This window comes from Dermacentor albipictus, chromosome 9 (assembly GCF_038994185.2).
Source record: "Dermacentor albipictus isolate Rhodes 1998 colony chromosome 9, USDA_Dalb.pri_finalv2, whole genome shotgun sequence".
NCBI lineage: Eukaryota > Metazoa > Arthropoda > Arachnida > Ixodida > Ixodidae > Dermacentor > Dermacentor albipictus.
In genome coordinates, this window is record NC_091829.1 from 26,322,050 (window position 1) to 26,344,660 (window position 22,611).

At 46.8% G+C, this 22,611-nt stretch overlaps 1 protein-coding gene across 3 annotated transcripts in view; it reads right to left on the reverse strand.

Annotated features, from left to right (window-relative positions):
- The window catches only part of LOC135901907 (uncharacterized), a 368,968-nt gene that overhangs the window by 28,979 nt on the left and 317,378 nt on the right, over positions 1-22,611 (reverse strand). The window contains exon 16 of one of the 3 annotated variants that reach the window (XM_070525171.1): positions 15,118-15,175. The exons of the other annotated variants lie outside the window; for them this stretch is intronic. Within the exon in view, the coding sequence (XP_070381272.1) occupies positions 15,174-15,175 (2 nt within the window). The 3' untranslated portion in view covers positions 15,118-15,173. Of the gene's footprint in view, positions 1-15,117; positions 15,176-22,611 lie in introns of those variants that run through there. 3 annotated transcript variants of the gene reach the window in all.

A 22,611-nucleotide genomic window follows, 5' to 3' on the forward strand; every position in this document is an offset into this window, starting at 1 on the left:
ATAAGCGATGCGGTAAACAAGAAAGCTAGAAAACCGATAAATGCGGACCTTAACGTACCGGGAAAAAAATATTCTTGGGCGATGCTTACAGACAGCAGAGAAAGGTAAGGATACATCCATGTATTCGAATTACGCGATTGATGGCATGCTCGAGAAGGGGGGCTCTCTCTCTCTCTCTCTCTCTCTCTCTCTCTCTCTCTCTCTCTCCATCCTCTGCGATGATACCCGCGTCTGTGTCAGTTTTCTTTTTCTTCTTTTTTTCCCTTACAAATGTTTATCTCTTTTTCCTTTCTGATGACATCAACGATGGCATCACATTGTTCGCGTGCTGCCTTGTTGTTTATTAGTTGCGACAATATGGAAAGTTTGGCTACTGAAAGCCCGCTGCCTTGCTCTGTCATTAACAAATCGGCCAGTTTGAAATTCGTGACGGGCCCTGCTCTGCAGTTTCAGGCAAGCGTGGCCTCCGATCCTTGTTACAGGCGAGAGTCACTGTGTCTAATTGCAGATTAAAGACAGGCTAACAGCAACATAGAGTTTTGCGACGCTTCAATATAGCTGATATTTAGTTTTTTATACGTATGATTAGTGATATTAGGCATTACGATAGTTGAGGAGCTTCACATAACTTAAGACGCAACTCCTGATTGTTATGTTTTTAGGGGCTGTACGGGAAAGTTTACATCCGTCGTTGCTCGTATGGAGAGCCTGGAGTCAAGCGGTCGATACACCGTTCTTCCACTTCTTTATTTTGAGGATATCCTCAGAAAATTATACAAATTCAACAGAGAAACGTGTAGTTCAGATGCTTGGGCAAGGAATACGGCCGGATGGCGAGAACATTTCAGAAAGTCAGCCAGAAGGTTTCAGAAACACGAACAAAAACAAAACACAAGAAGAAACAAAGGGGAAGGACGCTTCCTTCCCCCGCTTTTGTTTTCCAGACGCGTTCTTTCCTTCGCTGAATTCTAGCATTTAGGCAGCAATAAACGCACGAGCTGTCCCACTCACGCTTCCATATATCTTTCAAGAATATTGCGAAATGAACGCATCAAGAGCTTACAGAAAGTCGCAAATACTGGGGCACGGGCTATAGGTGGTATTGCAACACGAGCAACACAGCAGGCTTCCTTGCTCAGATAACGAGAAATGGAACAGTAATATAGTAACGGTTCCCACCGATCGTCCATGCTTCGTTTTGCCACATAGCCAGCCAGCAGGAAGTCACGACAGTGTATACTCGCGTGCGTCCTATACTGGGCGCTACGTTTAACCCGTGCCGCCCGTGATGGGAGCAAGGCCTCGTGCGTCCTTGTTTCCCACCGGCCCGTTCGAATGGCTCCGCCGCGTTCTTCTCGAGTCTTCCGCTCGCCCCTGACATTGAACGCGCCCCCAACACGACGATGTCGGAGGCCGCCGCATCCATGTTCCTCAAGCAGCGCCGCCGGACCAAAGCATCCACAACGAATAAAACAAAGAACGCGTGCGCTAACTCGGGGAGCAGAGTCCGTGGGGAAGCTCACCACGTCTGGGTCAAATCGGACGTCGCTGACCTTGAGCGAGGCTCTGTGCCTTAAAAGGTCGTCGCGTGCACGATCGCGACGGGTCCCGGCGGTTGTTCGACTGACACTCTGAACTCGACTCCGTGACGCGCCCCGAGTCGGGCCCTTGTCGGCGGATGAACGGCAGTGCGTGGTTCCACCGTCGGCTGTCAGCCAGACGCTGTAACGTAACGAGGCCAGCAAAGCACGCAACAGAGCGATTCACGTTTTTTTGTTTCTTTTTTCTTTGCTCGCTCGACGAGTCGGGTTGACGACGTGCGTAGGAGGAAGCGCAGCAATAGTCGTGCTTTTGCCGGCGGGGCGTTCGTTTCCTCTTCCGATTTCTGGCAGCCGCACTGTCTTAGTTTTTTGTTCGATCACATTTCGGCGAGGGATCACGAAGGAAGGCATTCCGATGCCTGCTCTGACACGTGCCCGAATGTACGCGCACGTCTGCCCTGCGTGACGTTGGTGTACATGTGGGATAGACCAGCGACCTTAAGGCGCTGCTCTTGGAGTGCGGGACGGCGTCCTCAAGTCGATAAAAGTGCATAGTTTCGCGGCGTAAGTCGTAGCGCCTTTCCAAGGTGGCATCTTCAGAAACACACGTGGTAGGCACATTTGGTCGTTTCCACAGAAATGAAGCTGACCAAAGTGTTTCACTCGGGATGCATAGTAAAGAAGATTGCATGACAACTTGGGTCACGTGGGTGAGCATAAGAACCGTTATCACTCAGAGAGAGAGAGAGAGATAGAGAGAGATTGGTTTAAAACTCAAGGAAAGACAAGGGGCTTAAAGGGACACTAAAGCGAAACAACAACTCAGTTTAGCCTAATGAAGCATTGTTTGAGAACACTGCAGGCAGTAATTCTCATTTCAAAATAATAGTTTGATTATTAGGTGACAAAATGAAGGTCGAAGTATTAGTATTCGAATTCCGTGCCGAAACCCCGACGCCGATTGGTCAGTGTGACGTCAGGGATTCCAAAGTATGTTTTCGCATTTGGGCCGCGTTGGCTGTGTGAAGGTTCCCGAAACTTGCCATGTTTAATAAATGGTTCCTTTAGAACACAATGTAGTCGATCTGTACCGCTAAATATGTAAGTAGGCCCTAGAAGATGCCATCAAAATCCATGACGTCACAGCGACTAGGTGCGGGAGATTCAAGCAGGCGTCGCCACCCGTCTTTCGTTCTAGCGCTTTTTCTGGCTTACCAAGCGTCTTATCGTGGTAATGAGTGAGTGAGTGAAGTAACTTTATTTTGGTCCAGAGAAGACGCAGGGGACACCCCGCGCCACCCGGCTAGTCCCACGTAGGAACCGCCAAGCCGAGCTTGACGGCCCGATCGCGGGCACTCTGGACGGCCAGGGTTTGGTCGTTGAGTTCGGGGCTGCCCAAGACCGCAGCCCACCTATCCTCGCTGAAGGAGGAGCCGATGGCTTCACACCCCCACAACACATGGTCCAATGTTGCCCTTAGTCCACAGGCAGGGCAGTCCGCACTGGGGTATCTTTCGGGGTATTTTTTTTGGTGTCCTAGAGGGGTAATTTACTGATGCAAAAGAAATAATTTTTCTCTTTGAAGTCCATTTAATGAAAGGATTGTTCCGGTTTGATAACCCTAACTGCGGGAGGAAATAGGGGTTCCAAACATGAGAGAAAAGGGGGAAAAGAAGAAGGGAACAATGAACAATGGAACACTATCTGTGTGGGCACTGTCACACAGTGCACAGAAGTTCTCATCAGGTCAGAACAGCTTTCTACTCGTTTATTAACTACGAAAGACTGGCAATCTTCCTCCACTGATATTAGCCTAAATAAATATTTATTAAAAAAAAAGTCGGGGAACTTATACGTATGCAACTCAGTTTCCCAACAACTGCACTTGCTACAGAAGGTCTCTCGTTGAGCACGCCGCCCAGCAAAGCTGCTCGCCAGTGGAATAATACATCATGCGAGCATCCCGAACGTAGGAGCTCGTGAACAGCATAATTATTTGAGCTAGGGGTTCGCGCGTGGATAGCGCTCTGAATTCACTCACCACAGCACACTCCCGGCGTGAGCAACTTCTTTCGTTCGTGCCACAACGCTCGCTCTTAATTTAATACGCGGCCAGACGACATCGGAATCCTGTCCTCACCGAGGTCGCAGTCACGAGATACAGAGCTCCAGCCAGCTTCCGCAAGATGGAGTCGCCGTCGCCGCACAGTTGCTCCGTGTCATGCAAGTCGTGTCCTGCGGCATGGCAAGGTGAACGCTTGCTCAGTCGATCTTGCCGTGCTCGATGCAGCCTACGTCTTCTTTTCCTCTTGCTTCGAGAGCTCCAGGGACCAACGTAGCAGGAAACATGGAATGCCGTGTGCCCGTGATGAGTAGTCGTGAACGGCGTACGTCGTCAGTTTCCCGCGCCTCATGCCGGATGTATGCATAGCGGGTCGCCTACAGCACGATGGGGGATTGGAGGTCTGATGTGCCTCGATAAGGCAATCGTCCGTGTGTTAGAAGCGTCTTCAAGCTCTCTCGCAATTCGACATGGCGCGGGATTTAAAAAAAGAAAAACGAAACGTAACATGTATTTTCGTGTGTTCCACAGTATATAAGGCACTGCCAACAGCAAATGGGAAAGAAAGGAATCAAAGGTGATCGTGGGGTTGGTTAAATACAATGAAAATATAGGATTATTAGGACGAATAACAAATGAGGGCCGCACCATACTTGCTACTGATGCAGGCCTAGCGGGGTTAAGGACTGATCAAGCTCCGTAGTGTTTTATTTTTTTTTTTTCGCAGTTCATACTTCACGGTTAAGGGTTTCCTTTTCACAAAAACAAAATAATTTTTAAGAAAAGTTCCGCTGTTATTGCAGTCGTTGCTGAACTCGCTAAAGAGAAATGTTATAATAATAATATAAAACTATTTCAAGGAGGGAAAACAAAGGTAGAACACTTCGCGCGGTATCCTCAAGCATCCTATTAATATTCTAAAAGGGTTTGCCCGACCTTATGTGCATAAATTTATCGACAAAGAACAGTAGCTGCCTTGCTTTCACGACATCTTCATGCACTAAGCGAGGCGATCTATGAGCTGATCGCTAGGGCAAAATTGAAACCACTGATACCCCTTTCACACGGAATGCTTGTTCAAGGGAAAAAAAAAGTTCAAACGAGTGATGTAGATTATACAGTTCACCTGCCTTCGCACCTGTGAAGGATTCTAGAAAGAATAACGAAAAACCGCTGTCTATATGTTGTCATGAACTACCTCGATTCTTGGGTGTCGGAAGCCCAGCATTACCATTTGATAATAAACGTAAAACATACGGCCAGTCACACTTCTTTAAGGAGGTATTTAGGAGATACATAAGCTCGAAGTTCTACGAGACGATGCCGCGTCTAGGCTTTCAAGTGCACTAAGCGTACATATATATATATATAGCGTGTGCCAACTATCATGCACTAAGATTTAAAAATACGTAAATGCCACGTAGCTGGACAGAACCAAGATAATGTTGCTTGCCGCCGCTTGGAGATACCCAGACTACTTTTTGCATTCTGACTAATTACGCAATTAGTCATAATTAATTAATAAGCTTTTCAAATATTATAATGAGATAAAAAGTGCGCATGAGAATATTGTACAGCGACATGAAAAACTCCCGATACAGCTTTCTGTCCTCAATACGTCCTACGTAAAATTTTTTTTCCGAGCGTGAAACAAGCGCCCGCGAATACACACTGAACGCCTCGAGCGGCCAGTCGCGCGGCAATTTTGCGTGTAATCGCGGGCCCCTTTCAGCTAAGGAAAAAAAAAAAACTTATATGTAGCACGTATTGAGCAACAGAAAGCTGTGCCGGGAGCTTTTCATGTCGCTGTACACAATGTTCTCATCCACACTTTTCATCTCGTTATAATATTTGAAAAGTCAATTAATTAATTAAGACTAATTACGTAATTGGGCAGAATGCAAAAAGTAGTCTGGGTATCTCCAAGCGGCGGCAAACAACATTACCTTGGTTCTGTCCAGCTACGCGGCATTTGCGTATTTTTAAATCTTGCTGCACGATAGTTGGGACGCCCTGTATACGGTCCTGTGGTTCCATGGACAGTTCCAAACATTAAAATTAAGGCGATATAGGGAACGTATGAAATACATGTATTTACTTTACAATGATATGCTGGGGATAGATAAGGATATGTATATTACTTTAGTCACTAGGCGTGCAACACGATCTAATCATCAGAAGAAAATAAAGGAATTTTCTTGCAGAACAAACGTATTTAAAAACACATTTTTTCCTCGTACGATAGGTGAGTGGAACGCGCTCTCTGCGAGTACAGTGGAATGCCCGACCGTCCAGTCATTCTGCAACCAGCTGAATAGCATTTAGACGATGTTGTATGTATAAGTATGTATGAATCTAATTTTTCTTTTTCCTTTTTGATTTACAATATACGGAAGTGCTATTTTCGCTTGCCTGTCATTACTATTTGTAGATTTCTTGCTGCTCAAGCTACCGAGCATGCGCGATGTCTTTCAGCATACCAGTATGAATGCGGCTCTTTGTTATCAATATCCCGATGTTATCAATATGCTCTGTACAGCTTTTGCGGTTCAGCGAATATCCGTATTTTCAAATGTATTGAAATTTTGTAATGCTTTTTTCGTTGGAATGCTCTGTACGGCTTGTGCGGATCATGGAATATGTCTATTGCAATGTATTGAATTCTAGTAATGATTTTTGCTGTTAATTTTTGTTTTGTTCATCTGTATATCGCACTGTCCACTCCTGCCCAAGGCCTAAGACCAAGGCCGGCAGTATCCTGTAAATAAAATAAATAAATAAATAAATGACACTAAAATGGCGTTTCCTTCGTTCGAACCATGATCGTATTATATACACTATCGTTGCGATACCACATGTGCCGCAGTGCTTCAGTTCGATGGCCTCACTGAACAGTTTAGAGTTACACTCACTGCAAAAGCTTTGGCAAACGAATCCAGACACGGTCGACAAACCGTCCGCACAGTGGCGCAATTTTAATTCCCGCGCTTCAACCGCTAGCTCTGCCCAGAAATTTGATCGCCCGCGCCTGGCGTTATGTTCACCCAATGCTGTACAGTATTGCACAATTTCTGAGCACACAGGTCCGGAACCTTTGAACCGCTTATATGTCTTTGAAAACAATCTGAGCGAAACATTAGAGCATCGCTGAGGGCCACGACCTTATCTCTCCTGGATGGCGAAATGATTCATTGTTGCGCTCCCGCCGCTTCTATTAAAGACGTGTTGAAATTCGAGAACAAAGTGAGCTTTTCGCAATCTATGCCTCATCGCTGCTATCAGCGATTGTTCGTTTTCATTCATTTTTTTTTTCTTTTAGACTCCGACAGGACTTCTTAGCTCGAAGACTAGAGGTTCCAGCTTTCGTACCACGTGAAGAAAATGAACAAGAAATAGCTATTCTTCAGCGATTTCCAATCCTCTAACCTATTGTCGCGGTATTTCTATGCATGGCAACGCTAAAGAAAATAGTAATAAAGTTCTGAATAACTCTCAAACTGGGGAACACATGTGGCACCATCGGGTACATTGTAATACCATATCCATTTAATTACTGTATTTCTCAAACGGATCTTTTTTCTTTTGTTCGGAAGCGATAACAGAAAAACAAAAAACTTTGCAAGAAGGCCTGCTCCGCATCTGTTTCTGAGCCCCATTCATTAGAGCGCTTTGTTGATTTTTCAGATTTTGCAGTCTTTCATAGAGGAACACTTCTCCAGCAAGAAAATATTTTATATATGTCCACGGAACTGTTTCTTTTGAAAGCGAATCTTTCTTTCTTTTTTTATGAGTCTCCGCAATGAGAAAACTATCTAGGCAATCTTACGGTGTTTGTGTTCAGTTGAGCTGAGTTAGGTTAGGTTAGGTTAGGATAGGCTAAGTGGTGAAGCCATGTCAGCTTGGCTCCACCATTTTTCGTGACAAGCTCCAGCAAATCCCTGTATACTGGGTCTGCAGTGATTACTGAGCTCTATATACACTTTAACCTACCATGCAGGATAAAAGAAACTCGTAAGAAAGATGTTGGTTTTCATCGTAGCCTCTTGTGGTAGTCGAATCTCATCAAATCATTGATATACACAGCTTTGCTCTTGAATTAACCTTGTGTCCTATATGTTCTTGGTTTATATTTCTGTTTTCTGTTAAGGTATTGTGCTACTTTCGTACTTTAACATATGCTTACTAGATTTATGCAAACCAGGTTTCTCTGTGACGCAAAGAAGCGAGAAACTTTCACGATTATTCAACCAATTTTTCTTCAACTGAAAATCTTTTTTTTTTTTCCCTGAAAAACATGTTAGCGCTTATCTTGTCAATCTAGGTGCACTCTCGGGCAAAGAATCGCTTCTTTCTTTAATTTTCTTTCCCTTTCGTGCAAGGATTAATGTTTCACAGAGGACACATAGGAGCTCGCGGCAGCCCTTGAAATACCAACAGTTTGAGAGACACGCTTATTGTGATCCCTTTGAATTCTCCCTTGTGCACTCGGGGTTCACTCTCTTCCTCTGTCCATTCCTCCTTTTCCTTACGCCTAGTATAGGGCATCCAACCGAACGCTCGTCTCTTCGATCTCCCTGCCTTTATTCTTCTTCCTTTGTGCCTCTCTATTCAGTATTGCCGTTTCAGACCTTACATTATTTCGCCCTTTCATTCCCGCGGGAAATGAGCTTAACGGTCAAATTCTAAACAATGCTTTTTTTATTTCTTTCCCTGCTTCGAACGCACCTAAACATTTGAGAGCAATGTTTTATGTTAGCCCTGACAACAATACATCGATGCGATAGGATGTGAGCATCAAGTTATCCTGGAGGCCACAAAACAAATCCTATAAAACATCCTCCAATGAGCGATGCCTTTATAATATCGACGCAACGTTTTGCTGCTTCAGAAATTTGGGTAAAAGGATTATACAAAGGGTGGTGTAAAAAAAGACGGCAAAATGGGTTATGTGCTTTTGAATACATAGGAGAACCAACTTCGCTTTCAGTTAACGGGCTCTAAGCTGACGTGGTTGCGCAAGCTCTTAGTTAACGATTATGAGGTTTTGCATGCCAAAACCACGACCTGATTATGAGGCACGCCGTAGTCGGGGTCTGCGGAATATTTGAACCACCTGGGGTTCTTTAACGTGCTCCAAAACCTAAATACACGACTGTTTTCGCATTTCGCCCTCATGGAAATGCGGCAACCGCGGCGGGGATTGCATCACACGATTTCGTGCTCAAAGGTACAACGCCATAGCCACTAAGCAACCACGGCGGTTGAGCTGTTGGTTATGCTTGTGGCACCCACAGTTTTGATATATACAGTGTTTATCAGTGCGGCGTTCTCTCTTGTGCTTGCCTCACGAAGCTCACTTCTGGGGATTCAGAAATCCTGTTTGCACCGCGGCTCCGATTTCACGCAACGTTGCTAAGCGGCGGCCCCAAGAGTTTAAGAACCGTTTCGTAACATTTTGCTAGGGTCCTAGGTCTTGTTAGAACGACCCGTTTCAGTGGAAGAACCATACCCAGGCCTAGTTCCGTGAAGCTCCTTGTTGTGTGCACGTGTAGTGCGAGGTTCGTTTGCTGTAAGTACAGCTGTGTGTAGTCGTTGGGGACGCTTCAGCGAGGTTATAGAGTGAGACGTACCAATGGAAACACACACAAGCGCTAAGAAACAACATAAAGCAAAGACGGGATCGCGGCTGGCTGGCTCTACGCCACAGCAAGTGAGGCTGCAAATCGTTGCTTCAGAATCGTTTCTTTGTGTCGAGGCACAGAGATGAACTTACTGAGCTGATTATTAAAACCGCAAAAAAAAAATTAAGTTTGCGTATAGAGTATGGGAGGACGCCTTCGTTGGCATTGGTCAGAAAAATTTCGCTTTCAATGAAATATGGCACGTGCACTGCATACATTTGCGTCTGGATGAGCGTGATATGCATACGTATAAGCGCGTGCACCGACCTGGAACAAAACATTTGTTGTTAGCACTGGCGCGTGTTCCACTTCCTTGTCGCAGTATGTCACCGCACTTAAGCATATACCTAAGTGCACGTCCTATCAAGAAGGCGCAACCTCAACCCTCGTGAAGCTGTAGTTCAATTGATCGTGTGCTTTCTCGTATATGCTCATCTTATACCTTACGCTGAACGCAGAGTACACATAAACACACTTATGTTAATAATTAACGCGTCATGTTGGCCATCAGCAACGTATTAGCGAGCAGGCGTGTGTTGTATTACTGAAGCAGTCGTTAAAACTTCTCCCCAGACGTTGTTGTGGCCCGGTATTAACCTCGAGATTCGGTAGCGCGATAAGCGTACTTTCAGAAGAACGATGTAGGAGGCCGATTAGGTCGAAACGAGGAAAGTGCAACGTAAGCGAACACACGCACAGAGTAGCGATCTTTAATGCATAAACCGCTAAGCTGTTTGTTTGAGCGGACGACATTTACGATTTTCGGCGAGCGCTCCCATTCGATCGGCAAACACAACAACCGCCGGCTTCCATCGACAACGCAGTTACGAGGAGCCACACAGCGGACCCAAGTCGCAGGTAACGGCGTATGTATACAGCGGCGCGATGAAAAGCTAGCGGGCCACGTATAGCATCCGGATAAGCGATACGCCACTGACTCCCCATTTAGCCCGCATCGTTTATTTTCCGAACACCGAGCCGCTAGCTCCCACGGAAAAAAAAAACATGTAGTGAAAAAAAAAAAGGGTAAACCAAACACCACTGCCAAGGCAGCGCGGCAGCCACCAGGGACGACGCCGGGCGTAATACGACAGACGCGCTCGGTACGCTATGCTGCGAGCCCGCCCAGGGGAGCCCGGGATCGAACGGCGGACAGGCGCGCGCGGCGCTTCTTCTTTCGCGCGTTGCCCATAAAGCTCGCATCAAATATGTACGAGCCCGGTAATAGCCCGCCTTCCCTCCCGTCGACTTCCGTAACTGGCCCCCGCGCTTTAGCGAGAACCGGTAGTGCTTCGGCGAGGGCCGATGATAGGCCTCGTACGCATGCAGCGGAGAGAAGTTATGTACCGTTCTTCCTGTGTAGCACGCTTTTTGGAGACACGGGGATTCGCCGTGACACTTTGTACGCTGCAGCGGCGGTTCCACGCATAAACGTTGACGCAGCGATCGGCGGCGCGGTGAAATATGCGCGCTCGCGGCGGAGGTGCTTCCCCTGTCCTCGAGGAAGCGTGAGGGAGAAGCCCAACTTGCGTACATCGTCCTGCTGCGCTAGTGGAGAGCGCTAAGCGTTAGCTTTAGTTTTTCTTTTCTTATTTTTTTTGGGGGGGGGGTGGGATAGGGGAGGGGGAGACGATAGCCGCTCCTTCGTCTTTTGCAGTGGTGCCTACGAGCTGTTAGTACTTTCCTGCTACGATAGATACTGCGCATAGCTCTTGACAACAGTTCTCGGTTCCGCTGAAAAACGATGGACATAGTAGTTGGCCGGGAGGTGTGAGATCGAAACTTTTTTCTACTTAATGTCCCCGAAGCTGCACAGTCCCTACTCTGACTTCCATGGAAGTGAATTACTTATAGAGACCTGCAGTCCATGAAACAAGTTAGCACTCACGATTAAAAAAAAAGAGAAAAGATAATAATAACATTTAGGGTTTTACGTGCCAAAACCACTTTCTGATTATGAGGCACGCCGTAGTGGAGGGCTCCGGAAATTTTGACCACCTGGGGTTCTTTAACGTGCACCTAAATCTAAGCACACGGGTGTTTTCGCATTTAGCCCCCATCGAAATGCGGCCGCCGTGGCCGGGATTCGATCCCGCGACCTCGTGCTCAGCAGCCCAACACCATAGCCACTGAGCAACCACGGCGGGTAAAACAAAAGATAGTGCACGTTCAAGCTATATTTGCGTGACTCGTTGGGTTGCCTAGAATCAAGGTAAACCTGCACAAAACGGGATCACAGATACTACGCAAAAGAAAGAGACCCACTGCCTTGTCGTTTTCTTGGATGCTGTCGGGGGTCCACGTACGTTTCGGTTTGGCCAAGTACGTTCGTACTAGGCTCACAAGATGTTCTACTATCCGCAACTAGAATGTTTGCCAGCACAGTTCCATACCACGGCAGTAGACGGCAAGTATAGTGCGTTCCGGTCACAAAACGCTCTGAGATATGCAGCTTCAGGCCTACGTCACACATAAGCACATGTGAGAGCGTGGTCATGTTGCACTTTCCCACGGTCGACCGTATAGTGCTGGCTGCTGCTACCGTCCCCCCCCCCGCCCCCCAACTCTCCAATCATGGGTTGAAAACCCAATATCGTACTCTTTTTGTCTTGAACAAAAAAATAAAAGCAAAACGAGAAGATGCTTACGCGAATGACTTTCACAGCTTGCCGGTGAAACTCGACTTTTCATTCTTTATCGCTTGATCCCTACAACCTCCTTCCAAGTAGGGGGTAGAGAACCTGACTGCTTCTCAGGTGAATTTCACCGAATCACTTCTTCCGCACTGGTGGTCGAGCAACAGCAGAATTGCCAGAACGACACGGTAGACGAAGCCGCGCGCACTGCTTACCAACAACACCAGGGCACGTCTATAACGCTGTCGAGAACCGATAAAAGCGCGGTCACTTTGATCACTCGCTTATTGCATTAAACTTTAGCATTGGAATTCACCGGATTTTAACCGACTCCGTACAGCATTGGTGGACCCCGACTCATGACTTTACAAGCCACCCGGTCTCTCCCCGTCGTAAAACAACTTTGGCGTGCCGCATGTGATTGGGCGTCGCAATCGCAACCGCATGTTCCCCATCGGAGTGGCCAACTGCGACGAATATGGGGAAACTAGCCCATTCTGTGCTACTGCCGATCCTTTACCTCTCGACGATGTGCTATGATCGCTAGCCTCTGCCGCTAAGACGACAGACAACAATGATCCTGAGCACTCGGACGAAGTAGTCCAATGGCCACCAGAGCACTAATGCGCTTCTCGAAGGCAAGTGGACCATACGATCGCTTGTGACTCTATACGTAGGAGAACATTCACCAGCTGGTGTCCTTCGTTCTTCTTGCCACTCCACCTCCCTTCTAAACGCGTAGGGTAGGCAACTGTGCCCGACAATGTTAATCTCTCTGCGTTTACTTCTCTCTCCCTCTCTCTGTCCTCCTCTTTTATTGACTGCAAATCCGCAATCATCGGAGGAAATATTTTGCTGGGGCAGCGGAAAATTTCTGTCTTTCATTGATCTGAAGCATACAGATCTATTTACGATAGGTCCCGCCATTCCCATCAGCAAGATATGTTGGTGAGGGTAGTAGTGTAAAAGGCGTTGTTACCCTGGCTTGCCTGACCTGTAATTCATCCGTCAGGAGTCTCAGAGAAATAAAATGCGCAGGAACATGGATCATAAATGTCCCGGTTGGGAAGGCTTCTACTCTCTACGCTGCGAACCAAATTCTTTCTTATTCGAACTGGTAGTGCATCCAAACGACCACTTTCACGTAACTACTCTCACCGACTCGGGATAGATTGGGCAACATATACATGTTATGTCATACTTTACTTTTAGATTGCACTGAAGTTGTCAAATGACGGTATATGCTACAAATAAATTCCTACTGAGAGTAAACTCTAGTCTTTTTTTTTCTCTCTCTCTAGGGGAAAGAAATATGGAAGTGAATGTAGAGATGACAAAGATGCGGGGCCAGACTGAAGCCAAGCGTAGTTGAAGCACGGCATCCCCAATGTTTCCTGGTAATGCCGGATCGCCATTACTGCTTTATGAGCTGCTTGCATGAGACGCGGGGTGCCAATAAAAAGTGCTGCCATATCGCCCCGTTTTCTCAGACACGGAGACAAGCTTCGAAATGTCTCTCAGCTCGGCACATAAAATATTGTGACAGTAATTATTGTGCGCGTAAGGCAAGACAGCCTAGGCATTAGTAATATGGACACTGGGATTGCCAAAGCTGTCTACGCTGGCACAGTAGTTATTCTAAGCTTTCATTTATGTTTGTGAGTAGCGTTACAATCTCCGTAGTATCTTGAGAAACACGGATCCTCGTTGTTTTCTTCTTTTATGCTTCCGGAACATTTCGTTAGAGGATGTGTTTCTCTTACAATTCATCTAACTAGTTCTGCAGCAAACCAACTTTTCCTAGCCACGATTACCGGCTTCCTTTCTATAGGTTTTGTGAGCCCAAGTGAAACGATTAAGCAACAATGTACAGAGGCGACAAAAAACCGCGGAAGAGACAAGCCTTGTCGGTAGCGGCGCTAAACATTGGAAACAACAACAACAACAACAACAACAACAACAACAACAACAACAACAACAACAACAACAACAACAACAACAACAACAACGACTACGACGACGACAAAAGCAGGAAGGTCTTCTGTCCTGCACTCGGTGCAGAAAAACGAAGGTGTTGGGTGCCGGCATCTCGCAGATGCATCCCTGACCGTGGGACCCAGCTGGCTCCTTTGGCGAGCCTTGATTTATGGTCGCTACACAATTACTCCAATTGCCATCGGGTCGCTGCTGGCGTAATAGCAGAGGCTCGCAACTGCTGCCGCTGCTTATGGCGCGCGGAGCTGTACCGTCCCCGGCTCTAGCAGCCGCCTTGGAGCCGCGCCTGCCGGAAGCGAGAAACATGCGTCCGACAGCATTTTCTATTTCTTTCTTTTATTTCTTTCTTTTCTTTTACATTTATTTCTTTGATCCTTGATGCTTACTTGAGAAACAGTCGCTTCTAATTTGCTCTCTCGCACCGCAACTCTTACGTCAGCGATTTCGGTGCACTTGCGAAAGTATTTCGACGTGGGCTAGTTGCTACGTACTGATTTTTTTTTTTTTTGCGACACAGTGCATAAAAATGCAACGGGAAGAGTAGAGAGACACACAGGACAGAGCTCAGGAATGCGGCGTTCTGTCCTGTGGGTCTTTATTCTTTTCTTACTGGAATTTATACGGCGGATTGCTCTTCGCAGCTTTCGATTCACTGGGCTATCCAGGGCACACAATAAATTAAAAATATTTCCGAAAAGTTTGCAGGAAAGGCTGCAAACGAAGCAGGGGTGGCTGATCGGGCTAGTTGGCGATCCACTGTCGCGAGTGTACAACGCGGCAAGTCAAGTCTAGTCAAGTCAAGACAAGACAAGTCAAGCGCTAACTACCAACTGAGGTTTTACTATCACTGCGCCGAAATTACACAAGGGTGAAAGAGCGATCTGAGAAACGAGTCGATGCGGCGCCACATTGCTGCAGAAGATCGAGACCAATGATTGTGAGGAAACTATGGATTCAAAATGCTTAACATCATTTGCTTCTGCGGGTTGAGTCCAACTATGCCTTACCTATACGTTAGTTTGGTTGGTTTTCAGGCCAGGCGCCTGCGTTCCTACTGAGGAAGACATTCTGGAAACTTCACAACTGTATGCAATCGGTTAAGTGTTCAGAGCTGTGTTTACCAAAGAAATGAAGAAAAAAAAAGCCTGCCTGGCTGTCTTATTTCTTTTAATCCCTCCTCCCCTTTTTCCCTGTGCAACATAGCCAACTGGACTTCCGTCTTGTTGACCTCCCTGCCTTTCCTTGCTTTTCTCTCTTCCTCTGAAAAAAAATTAAAAAAGAATAAGAATGGAAAGAAAGAAAGGCTCCCGAACCATTTCTTTTCTCGGAGGAAAACCACTAGAAGGTACACGCAAACAAACAAACAAATTTGCTCAAACAAGCTAGACGAAAGGGAAAACAGCGCAGCAAAAACAAAACAAGAGATTTACACTTTGAACATTTGATCAACCGTCGTGGTACCAGGAATGTCGCTGGAAGCAAAGTTTTCGACAAGCGGACGTCACTCACTTTGTAATGTTCAAGTGAAATTCGATTAGGGGTACTTCGAAAGAGGTGCGATAGTCCAGATTTTATGAAAATGGGGGTGCATAAAAATGTGACAGCCACGGAATTTGCTATATAAACAATGCAAGTCCCCTTCGCCTCAGTATTCCTTTGCAATAACGTCACGTTTTTCATGGCCTTTACAATATTATATGTGTGTGTGTGTGTTGTGTGAAAGAAAGAAAGAAAGAAAGAAAGAAAGAAAGAAAGGGAGAGAGACAGATATATATATATATATATATATATATATATATATATATATATATATATATATATATATATATATATAGAGGAGAGAGAGAGAGAGAGAGAGAGAGAGAGAGAGAGAGAGAGAGAGAGAGAGAGAGAGAGAGAGAGAGAGAGAGAGAGAGAGAGAGAGAGCTCAGAAGAATAATTTGAACAATGTCAGATAGCAAAACAAAGAAACAAACGCCGTTCGTGTGGTCTGGAATGCAGGAGAGAGGCGAAGAGAGACAAATGTTCGTGCAAAAAGAACGCCACTCTCTTCCGCTCGCACTTCTTATTCTTTTTCTCTCCCTCTGCCTCTTCCATCTGTTATGCTAAGCCGCCCAAACGCAGAGTGGCAAACCGAGATTTCACGTCTATATAGCATACCTGTGTCCGCTCTGTTTCTGTTATCTATCTGTCTAACGTGACTATGCCGTCCGCGTTTGCACGCCTCCCTTGCCGTACCACGAATCCCCAACAACTTGCCCAACTTTCGCTTGTTCAAAACCTGTCCCTCTGCTCGCTCTGTCTTAGTTCCACCGCTGTAGAACTTTCATGGATTCCAAACTTTAGTTGCGTTCCTGCTTGTCTTTCTTGCTCTGCTGACATTCGTGTTTGCAGGGCCGCACTTCCGAACATTGAATCCCCGTCTTTCATGCCTTTGTCTGCCCTACCATATGATCTGTTCATTGTTATTTTTTTCCTTCTCGGCGGGTGAAACGCACAGTGGGCAAACAGTAGATCTGGTTAACCATCTGCTCACCCTCCTTCCACTAGTGCTAGAGAGCACGAAGGCCCACGCTCATACGTTATGCAAAAAAAGCAAAGAACATGCATTTCATACATACATCTGTGCGGGCTCACTGAAGCTTGACGCACGCGCGCGGTTCTCCCTTTTGTTCTCCCCAACGTTCGCTTCTCCTGTATGCAAATATCACGAGTTATGCGCGCAGACTGCATGGCGCTTCCAACGCGCTAAGAGAGAGGCCCAGAAAAAGTTCAGCTGCTCAATTATTCAAGCACCGCTGCAGAGCGGGTTCCAACTCTTCAGCAAACGAACTCGTCATCCCCGGAGCTGTCGCACCGACGTCTCGTTCCGAAGCTCGGCTCTCGCGCGGGAACGGGAAGCTTTTCATTTGCACCCACCAGGTTTGAGCGATTGCCGGAAGTAAGCGTACGGTGGAGGTGGAAAGCCCAATGCTAAGCGGAACTTGGGTCAGTATTCAAAAAAAGAAAGAGAAAAGAGTGAAAAGAAAATCTCTTAGGCTAGAATGCTTCGCGAGAGAAAAAAAATTTCAGCCAATCCTGATGCTGGAAACATCGTTAGAGAAGGCGGCCAGACAATGGCAAACACTAACAACCGAAGTGCTTTGTGAATTCGGCCCTTGCTTCTATGCTTACTCGTCGTGTTCTTAGAGGACCAGTCAGACTTATTTCTTGAAGTTGCAAGAACTGAGCCTGCAGGCATTTCTCACACGAAAAAGGGACCACACTTAGGACGGATGAACGTTGAAGAACAAAATATATGTTAATTTGGTGCTAAAGTTGTCTGAGAGTTCGGACCGGGCGTTTTCAACGCTATTTGGACATCATGGCACATAGTTAAATACGCTGGCGCTTTGTAGCAATAATGTTATCTTGATCTTGAATAACGTTATCTATGATGGTTTTGTTCATGGAAAACACAGAAGAGTGGACGTGTATGTTCATTCTGGCTGCGTTAGCACGCGCCAACCGCAGATGTCACGGGAAGAGAGCGACTGCTCGATTGCGTCGTAACGCAGACAGTGGGTGGAAAATAGGAATACTTATAAGTGTCAGTTCTAGCAAAATAAGGTGTTCGAGAGTTAGCCTGACGGCGCCCTGTGGGTCTGGTAAGTAACGGTGACAGATACTGTGATGGATCTATCGCAAGTTCATGATTAAGATGCACTGAAAGGAAGTCAATTCTGAACTGTTTTCGACGCGTTTCGAGAAGGGGAACGTCATTGGATATCATTATTTCCGACGGAGAGTCAGTTTGTTAGAATCCGTTGTAAATAACCCAGACTGTTTTCTCTGTATTACATTACTTGTGGGGTTTGAAGTTTACATTTTATGAAGCAGAGCTTTGGAAAGGCAGAAGAGTAAATATCCTTAATATGTATGTTCCAGGATAAGTTAGTTGTTAATATAACGTTATTCTCACAGTTAATGCTAATGTAATGTATTTGTAATTATCGACTTTTTTCAGTGACGATGGACAGAGTCTGTAAGTAAATGAGAGAGGTGCTTTTTTTACGTGCGATGGGGAGGTATAGTTTTGTCGTTGTTAAGAACCATCCATCATTCTTTGCATCACTTCATTGTTATTCAGGTTGTTATTCAGCTCAATTTGATCATCAGTGAAAAGATTATTTGAACAAATTCATCTGAAAACACTCGTATCTGAACACCTTAACACCCTTATCAACTCTTACCAGTCCTTATCAACATTATCGGAGTTGATCCGACCCTTAACAACCCTTATCGGTGCTTATTAACCTTATCGGAATGGTTCCAAACATTATAAGCCCTTATCACTCACTCTTTACCACCTTATTCATCCACGTCGAACCATCACTAACCGCGATGAGACCCATATAAGCCTTCATCAATTTTTACCCTTATTTACTCGTTGACTGCTTGCGCGACATGGAGCGCATGAGACTTGAGAGATCGGTGGCACCTTAGTTGGCGAAGGAACGCCCCAACGGAAGGCCCATCTCACGACCACCGAAAGGCATCGGTGATGTGGCGTGTTCGACATTAAATTTTCGCAAAATCTGAATTTTCCTGGTGTCCATATTGCTGCTAGTCGGCTGTACATGTGGTCCTAGCGATGATTTCTATTCCACCCTCACCAAATCTTGCAACAAAGCCTTTACAGTAACTTCTCTCCTTTGACAGGCATTACAGAGAGCGTTGTCGGCCATTCCAATGCGGAAGGAGTAAGATTTCGAGTAAGACGCTGGAACATATTCTGTGCGACTGTCCTGAATCGCGACAGAAGCGACAGTCCCTGGCATCTGTTCTAGCGCACCCTGACAGTAGACCAATGTCCCTCGACACGATTTTCACATGCCGCCGACAGAAGACATTGCAGGTGAAGGCGACAAAGGGACTACTTCGGTTTTTGAAAGAGACGGGGCTGGACAAGCGGCTGTAAGAGTGATGTCACGTACCATGCCAGATTGATGGACTCCAACGGACGATGTGTGTGTGCTGTGCTATGTGCTCTCTCTCTCCCTCTCCCCTTCCCCATCTTTATACTCCCCCATCCCGCTCCCATGTGTAGGGTAGCAAACCGGTTAAGCTAAACTGGTTAACCTCCCTACCTTTCCTTCTCCACTTTTTCCTTCCTTCCTTCTCTCCTTTGACAATTGTTTCGTATCGCCGGTACAACCCATTCACATGGTTCACTTATATTCACCTTTCGCAAACGTGAGTGTTTAGCCTAGTGAGTAAGCGTGTTGAAGCAGGTTTGAAACTACCCACTGCCGACGTTTTTCCTTTCGAATACATTTTGTCTTATACATCAATTTCTTTGTAGCGATTCACCTCACGTGACAGACAGACGGACGGCCGGACGGGTCTCCTGGTTGGGTACGCATAGAAATGCTAACGCATTTAAAAGGAGGAAGAACGGGGTGCCTCTCTCAGCTTCTGCATGCACGGAGCGCCACCTACACGAACGAAGACGATTCGCACTACAGGTACCACTGATGCAAGTTTTCTTCTTATCCTTTAAGAGAGAACGCTCAGCCGCCTCTAGGAATGTTTACTACAACCGATATCACGCCAGACAATGCGTGGCTCACTGCGCAGGATATTTAGCAAGCCATGACGTCACTGTTTCGCACTGAGAGTGAAGCATTAACCACTTTTCCTTTTTTTGGTAATTTCTCGCGAGCCCACACGCTTACCACTGACTAACGAGCGGTGAGGCTTTTTTCTACTTTCCGACTCAATGGTTAACCTCCACCGAAAGCGAAACAGAAAGGAGAGAACCATAGTTCCTAATTTATCCTCATTAGGAAAACTCTTCCAAAGACATTTGGCTCGAACATTAACTTACTTTTTATACAATTATTATGAGGTGTTGTTTTCTTTTGCATCGTTACTTCTCGCTGCGGAGCTGCTTGTATCGCAGAGGTAACGACGATCCATCGAGCGAGTTTTTATACTGACCAAGCTCAGAATAAACCTGCAGCCATTTGTCTTTTTTTTTCTTTAAGAAAATGCGTTGAAGCTGCCCCATGTGTCCACCATTAAGGCTACGCATGTTCTCTGAAAACAGCTCAGCGAACACAAAACAAAGGAATGAAAAACAAAATTGAAGGACACAGAGGAGGAGTGCCGCTTGATGCAGGCGGATCTAGCGTTGCAAATGCTGCTGCAGATATCAAAGACGAAGTACGCTATAGGAGTGTCGTTGGCACCACCGCAGTCGTGTATTTGCAGGGCGTTGGTTAAGCTTGCCTTAAAAGCTTTTGTACAAGGCGTCACGACTTTGTGGAGTGTCATTTGTGTGCAGAAAAGAGTGAACTAGAGCACATACGTTTGAGTGCGGGGCCGGAGGACGCAAAAAAGCGAGAGTTTTCATTTCGAAAGAGATTACGGTATGATACAACGCCAGAAGATTTGTCACGTGATTAACACGGGCATTGGAACGTAAACGCTGTCACGTCAAGCAATGAGGTCAGTGACATACTCTACAATAAATGTATTAATGACTGCCGTTCTTGTGCCAGCCGCTAATGCGAAAGAAGCAGCGAAAGATTACGCGGACAGCCTAAACACCGGAATTGAAGAGCCTGTTGTGCTAAAACAATTTCAACACCATGCTCTTAGAACGGACTTTGGTGAAACTTTCAGCTACCATACAACTTGGTCAATGAGATGTCCTTTCGAGCGGTTCCTTTTCATGTGAACAGGCTGCAAGAGCAGCCTAATGTCCGCACTGAGTGCACATCAAAGGCTGCCGCGCTTAGAGCTTGCGCACGTACGAGATATCCATGGACAAGCCGCTGTATCTGCGTCCTACGCGACGAAGGCGCTTTTAACCTGTGTATAGCGCAATGGTCTCGACGAGACACTTTAATTAGCTTGTACGTAGCGAGTTCACGTGTTTCGCTCTTGGTATATGCGTCTATGCGGAGGGAAGATAACCGATGGTCATTAAGAGTTACAGAATGGATTCCAAGGGAAGGGAAGCGTAGCAGAAGGCGGCAGAAAGTTAGATGGGCGGATGAGATTAAGAAGTTTGCAGGGATAACATGGCCACAACTGGTACATGACCGGGGTAGTTGGAGAATTATGGGAGAGGCCTTTGCGCTGCAGTGGGCGTAACCAGGCTGATGATGATGATGATGATGATGATGATGATGATGATGGTTATGATGATGATATGCGTCCACGGTGCGTGCCATGTCATTTCTCGTCGGTCTTGTCTAGAGTGACATGTAGTCGAGCTGCCAGGCTAACCTCTCCAGGAATAATTAAGTAGCTATATCTCTCTTCCTGGCGCGCAAGATCACTCCGGAGACCGATTGCGCGTTTTCCACGTCGTGTTCTCATCTCGCTGACAAGGATCGCGACGAAAAGGCTCTTCGCCAGCGAGAGCGAAACCTGACAACGCCATTCCCCCAATGCTCGCCATGGGGAGTCGGCCAGCGACGAATCTTTTTACACGGCCCGCCCGACAAAGCTATCGGCGCGGACAACTCGAGAACTAATCAAATCGGGAGGCCCACATTAGCGTGGACAGGGCCGAATGACAAGGAAGAGACCGCGAGAGAGCGAGAATCAGAAAAAAAAACAAAACAAGAAAAGAAACAATAAAAAAGATTCAGAAGACGCATGCAGCAACCACGTACCCTCGCTCTCCCGCTTCCCTCCCTGATGTTTTCGGCAGAACGGCAGCTTGGAAAAGCAGTACGCCGAGAGGGAAACCACAAAAACCCGTTTACGCTTCGACGCGGGAACGCAGAACAATCGAATACAGCGAGAAAGCGACGTTTGTGCAGCACTAACGCGAAAAAAAGGAGACGAAAGGGAGGGGCCGGGAATATACATAGCTTCTCTAAATGGCCGTCTCGCCAGATGCGTTCAGCGTTGGGCCAGCCAACCAGCAGATGCCACCATAGCCAGGAAACCGAAGTTATCTAGGGCGCAACCCTTTGCGCATCCGAGATAACCGCGTGATCGGTATGCGGCCATTACTTATAGCCAGTCCGGATTACCATAAGCTGCATGACCGCGGGCCGCCCTTCACGTCAGAAAGCCTGATTTCGCGCAAACGGGAAGATAGAAGTTCGCTCCAATTACAAAGCGGGCGTCAGCCGCGGCTTTCCCAGTGCTGCACGCTTCTTTTTTCTGACGGAAAGCGCAAATTTCTTGTCGGACACGGGATCCTTACAGGGTGTCGAGCGTGTCCGAGCCGAGGTTGCCCGGGAAAAAAGGAAGAAGCTCGGTGTCTGCTTGTTCTTTCGCGCCTGAATGGCTGTCGGGAGCAGGCGACGGGACTCAACGCCATGGGAAGGAGGACAGGAGCGGGAGGGGGGGATCGATACGCAGCCTTATTAATCATCCCGGTTGGACACAGCTGGAAGCACGTGGGAGGGGCGACGAGCTTATTTAGGGAAGCTTCGGGATACAACGCCTGGTAGGAGGGAGTCTCGAGCACCGCCGGGAAGCAGCTCCTCCTGCCCTTGACAGGGGACGCGCGGACGCATGCTGCACACAGTGCAAGGCGGAAAAGAGTCGGAAACAGCGCCCAAATGCAAAGAAACGCAACGTGTCTCGTTAGGCAGGCTTGCTGGCAGTGCCTGCAGAACAGTAAGGGAAACTTACCTCTAACGCATCCGTGCCTGCCAAGCGGGCTCCCACGTATATATATATAT